Consider the following 5,973-nt stretch of genomic DNA (forward strand, 5'->3'; position numbering starts at 1 on the left):
TGGTGAAATGAGTTGTGATTGTAGTGGACATCATTTTGATGGATGGCACTTAGTTTTCTATATATACTTGTGTGTATTCTCCAAGGCACCTACTGACAAAATTATTTACTTTTATTTCATCCGGTCATACAGATATAAGACTAAATGAATTTTTTAGCTGTAAACAAGTTTTTGATAATGTAATTCTAACCTTACGATGTGGATCTTAAAATATCGAAGATAAATGGCCCACAATGTCTCAAATTTTAAGACTAGAAAATTATTATTATTATTATTATTTTTTTGTAAAAACTAAAAATAATAGCAAAATAATGTCGCTCTGTCGTCGACCTTTTCCTTTCCCTTTTTAACATATATAGTACAACAAATACAGCTTGCCCTTGTGAATACGGTAGGTTGTTTGGTGGATAAATGTACTTAGAGAATGATTAATTTTATTAAAGTAAAAATTATCCTACCCATCAATTGCCAACACCGGGTTTCATGTGGTTGTACCATTGGCTCTAGTTATTTCTAGAAGCACTTTATCATTACCTTTCTCTCTCACTCTCTTTCTTTTTATATATATATATATATATATATATATATATATTTGTTTTTCTCCCAATCATTCTGCCTTAGTTAGATGGTTGAAATGACCAAAGTCATCATTCGTTGAAGCATATCAATGATTGGGAGAGAAACAATGAGAAAAAGAAAGAAGTGAATTAATACTGGATATAAAAAATGTTCATTACTTTTTTTTTTTCTTATTTTTCTTTTAACCGTCATTCATGTTTGATCGGACAGCATGACTTTGAAAAGCTATAGTCGTTATACACACATTTAGAAACCATCCATTGTGAAAGATGTATTTGTGATGGCGCTTGACTATAATTTTTAATGACAGAATATGTTTTTTTTACGACGGTTCAAAATCAAAAGTTAACTATCCTACCACAAAGGTTTTTAATCTTATACCTTCAAATACAAAGGTAGCCTGCTGATTTGAATTCTTTTGTATATATAAAAAAATTAAAATTAGTCGGTTTTCTTTAGGCTTTATGGCTGGATGGTTGTCTTTTTAATTTTGTGTCACTAAAAAGCATCTCAAAACGTGTAAACAATTGGTCATTGTAAACCATTAATATATATATATATATGGTAGGGGTTGTACTGTAGCATTTATTTGTTGGAATGACATCTGATTTGGCCGGTATGATCTTTAAATCGAATGTACTTTTTTGTTTTTTTTTTAATTTTTTTTTACCTCATTCCCTCTATCCCTCATCCACAAGCACGGGCAGCCGTCCATAGGCCTGCTCGGCCTCCGTTGGGATGACAGAGGCCTGTTGGGCTTAGCATCAAGGAAAGGCACTGGCGGCCGTCTTCCTCTCCTCAAATCCACTAGGTCCACCATTGTTTAACAAAAGATGAGTAGATTATTCACCCATCTCTGCCAAGACTCCACCGGTGAGGTGGTGGCAGAGATGGGTGAAATAATTCACCCATCTTCTTCCTCCCTCCCACCTGTGTTAAACCAAGGACGTCGCTGGTAAGGGGCGGAGGGAGGGGTGCTCGCTTAAGCCGTAGCCTCATCTCAGCTAATTGAAAAAAAAATATATATTAAAAAATTAAAAATTTTAAATTGCATAATGTATTTTTTGGATTCGTGTTTAGTTTGGCCCTAATCGAATAAGTTCGTTGGAACGTTTAGTCGGCCCTTGAAAAAAATCTTCGTTTCGTCCCTGTTGCCTGTGGTATCGCCTAATGCTGGTGGGTCTGTCAGTCTTCGATAGAGGACTGGTGGGCCCATTGGCATCGGGGGATGCCGCCACCGGCATCCCTGGTTTAGCACAGGTAGGAGGGAAGAAGAGGGAAGGGAGGAATCGATAGAGGGAGGGAGGCATTGGGGAGAGATCGGACAACTCAGTTTAGCTGCACACAAGCCGAGAAACTCGAGCTAGAACTTGAGCTCAGCTCGAGTGTAAAGTGTTGAGCTCGAGTTCGACTCAATTAACTCATTTATATTAAGTTGTCTCGGTTATTTTGACTTATTTAGCCCATCAACTCTTTCAACTAACTCAACTATGATTAATTGGTTTCATGTAGTCAAGCTAAGCTGAGTTCTTAGTTTAAAAGAATCGAGTTCTTACAACTTGAACTACTAGACTTGTGTAACATTTCAAATATAAATATAAACTCAAGCTCAGATCATTTTCTTTTTTTTTCCCTAGTGAGTTTGAGTTGAGCCCGAATTGAACCTGTCGATGTAAAAGAAACCTGCCATTCATGTTCCATTAATTACTTGCTTGTCTTCGTCGACAGCCCCGGGCCCATCTATAAAACCAACCATGCTAATAGTGGCAGTCATCCCCGAGGGTACCTTTCAGAGTATGAGAACACTAACCATCTCCACATGGACCCTATACGAAGAAGGGACGTTGGCTCACATTCCATAATAATGCGGGAAAACATTGGAGGAGAAGAAATTTTGAAAGTGAATTTTCATTATCCTTTGATGGAGAGTGTATACCAATTAAACTGGTTGGCTGGGATATGATCTACACCGAAATTTTTAGGTAGAAAACAAGTTTTAGACCATGTAATTCTAACATAGATATGGGTACCTTAGTATCCCCAGAAATCTACGTCCTCTAGTGTGCTAAATGCTTAAGCCTTGAAAAATTTATGATTTTAGTCAAAATGGCATCTTATATATATATATATATATATATATATATATATATATATATATATATCACAATGTTAAAAAAAAAGGAGAAAATCAGAAAAACGTCAAAAAACAACAATGTTTTAAAAAAATGGAAAATAAGTTTATCCCATTTTTTTTCTTTTTGTCTTTCTTACTTTAATATCATAGTGGATTCAAACTTAAATTTTAAAGTAAATTATTTATCATCATTAAAACATTGTTTTCATCATCTTATCTAGTTTTTTGAATGCCATCTTACTAGTTTTTTCACGTATTTAAAATTTACTTAATTTTTAGTTCTTTTTTAAAATTTTCTAGAAAACTGCAGAGATTGTCCGAGAAGAGTAATTTTCCTACAAAATAACTGAAAGAAACCTTACCTTAAAAAATCCAAGAATATTTGGGACTGATATTGCCAACAAAAAAAGCCAAAAAGGGGGAAGAGAGAGAGAGAGAGAGAGAATAGGTGGGGGCGGTTGGGATTGGATTACTTTTTTCTGCCTTGATCTAAGAACCTAAGCATGTATACATAGGTCTAAGGATTCTGGACAGGTTTCAAAAAACCTTGGGCCTTTATAAGGCTGCCTGTAATATCAAGATGAACAATCAACGGGATAACACCATCCAAGATTCGAACTAATGGCTACGTACCACTCGCCCATATCGGTTGTGCTAATCATCGAGCGAGATGTCAGCCCTTGATAAAAAATAAATTGCAAGAAAATAAATTTTTACACCAAAAGTAGAATGAACATACACGCACACACAAGCTGGCCGCCGGCCGTATGCGGTATGCACTTTTTTCGGCTTGCAAAGTTCTTGACTGAATCTCTTCAAGTTGTAGCTTCGGTTATAGCCTACCATCTTTTCCACTAAATATATGTAGGAATTAATTGGCTGTTGTACCTCTGTAAACATGATCTAAGGTTTTCAACCTGACATCCTCTACATTTCCCTCTTGAATTGGTTTTCTATAGTTGATTATGTGCAAAGTTTATAACCCGTCAGTTGTCTAGGAATGGATTGAGGTAATGATGGATCTTCATTCATTTTTGTTCGCGAAGAAATGGTACTGAGTATTCTACATGATGAATTATAAGCTCATTTCCGACACCTTGGAAACAGATGGTCATTGGCGGCTTCCTGTGAGCAGAGTTGAACAGACGAAGATGACGATCAGCATTTTTTTTTTTCTGTTAATATGAGAGAAACTATGGCCATATCAAACACATCTATCGTTCAGCTGTTTTGGGGAGGTTGATTTAAGCTCAATGGCTAAGAGGATAAATGGTGGCAGTGTCGTGTCCAGAGCTTGTCAAGAAAATGGCTGCGATTTAGCATAACCATTAGATGCTTCATTAATTGTATCTTTTCGATCTTTCAATTATATAAAACTCATTATATTGCAAAGTATAATATTAGCATGGACCGCAATTCAGGAAACAAAATCACTGGGTATACGTCGATTCAGGATGTATCACTGAGTGAACATATAGATTAGTAGCTGTTTTGCTATATTATGATTGTTATGATAATGAAAGTGCATGCTACAGCCTACCATCGTGCATTCAAGAATACCAAGCAGGTTCTCTCTTTTCTCTTTTTTGACGTCAGATCGCCATGTAAACAAAGTACTCTTGTAAGTACTCTGTTCAAATACCAGATCTCCTCACCACAGAGGCACACAACTGGTAGTACGCTGTTGCTGAAGAAATTCATAAGAAGCCGCTGTCGACCAGAACTTCCTCTTGTCTCTTGGCCGTATACTGCAATGCATGTTTGAATGACGAACGCAAAGAAGTAAAGATCACCATTTCTAATCAATTCTCAGTCCTTGATGACTGTAATTGCGCCTTCTCAGACATTACCAACTTCATGAAAACATAGATTTACAGGAGAGAAAGCAACTAAGATCATACATTATGCTCTGTCATTACCCATTAATGAAGCAAACAGTGAAGGGCCGTCGCAGCGACGGAGATGGCAGCAGCCCCGTCGGGATCAAGTCTGTTAGTCTCCTTCCGCTTCCTTCCGCCGAGAATCCTCGCAATCTTCACCTGCGTCTTCGCTATGATCTCTACCCGCCTGATCTCCAGCTCCCTGTTCCGGGCCTCTGCCTCCGCCCGCGCGCGCTCCACCTCCCTCATCGCCTCCATCTTCACCGTCTCGGTCCTCATCATCGCGTCCGCCAGGCACCGGATGCTCCTCGCCAGCGCCCAACTGCTCTTCCCCTTCGCCTTCCTTCTCCTCGCTCCCTGTTCACCATCTGCCACCGGCGGGTCCTTCTCGGCGCTAGGACCGGGCTCGAGCAGCAAGAGCGGCGGCCGCGGCCTCGCCGGCGGCGACCGACAGCAGAGAAGCGAGTCGAGGCGGTGAAACAGGGGCCAGGAGACGTTGGCATTGTTGCATTCGTAGCGGTAGCGCTTCTTCATGGATTCAATCTTGTTCTTGCACTGCGTCAGCGTTTTCGGCGGCTTCGTGGAGTTGGCCCGAGACGATACCCGGCGGGCAACGTCCTCCCAGTCCTCGGCCTTGAGCTTCGCACGGTTCCGCATGACCCACTTGGCCTCGTAGGCATCCAGCAGGTTCGCCACGGCTCCCTCGCTCCATTCGTCTCTCTTGGGACGATCCCTCTCCATTGAACCAACCAAGCTGGGAATGAACATGGCGGCAGTTCCTTCGCCTTCCTGCATTTTGTTGGTTCTCTGCGGTGAAATGGGGATGAATCACGGAAAAGGGGACGAGGGAGGAGAGGCCAAAAGGGGAGGAACCACTAGCGTGTAAATGGCCAGCAGCAATGGTGGGCAATCAGTCAAGCCGCGCAATCATCGACCACAACTCAGAAATTTTTTCTTCTCTACTACTTTGTGCTTGCTAGCGTGGAGTGGAAGACACTGTGGTCGGTCACTTTGTGGTGCGAACCTGGTGACCACTACCCACCTCAGACTAACCACTCAACTCCCTCGCTTTCTTCCCCTCTTATTCGCCTCTGCTTAGCTCAGCACATGGTTATGGCGTCACGGTTGAAAGCATTTTTGGCTCGGTGGCCCTCCAACACTAGCGTTGGCCACTAGAGAAGTCGCCGTTTGACTGCAGTTAATGTTTCAAGAGCTGTACATTACAATTAGGCTTCACATGAGCCGAGTCAAGCTCCAGCTCGAATTCGAGTCTATGTCTATAGAATCAGCTCGAGCTCAATTTGACTATACAGCATTGAGCTCGAGCTCGCTTAAGTTCGAGCTTGCTTAACTCGGTGTAACTTGTTTCCGTTAACCTGT

At 40.9% G+C, this 5,973-nt stretch overlaps 1 protein-coding gene across 1 annotated transcript; it reads right to left on the reverse strand.

Moving 5' to 3' along the window:
* Nucleotides 1-4,495: 4,495 nt before the first annotated feature.
* LOC116248611 (trihelix transcription factor ENAP1-like) lies at nucleotides 4,496-5,542 on the reverse strand. Its single transcript, XM_031621503.2, has one exon. The coding sequence runs from the start codon at nucleotides 5,386-5,388 to the stop codon at nucleotides 4,636-4,638; it is 753 nt and encodes a 250-aa protein (XP_031477363.1). The 5' UTR covers nucleotides 5,389-5,542; the 3' UTR covers nucleotides 4,496-4,635.
* Between the last annotated feature and the right edge of the window lie 431 nt (nucleotides 5,543-5,973).

The sequence above is a fragment of the Nymphaea colorata genome, chromosome 2 (assembly GCF_008831285.2).
Source record: "Nymphaea colorata isolate Beijing-Zhang1983 chromosome 2, ASM883128v2, whole genome shotgun sequence".
NCBI lineage: Eukaryota > Viridiplantae > Streptophyta > Magnoliopsida > Nymphaeales > Nymphaeaceae > Nymphaea > Nymphaea colorata.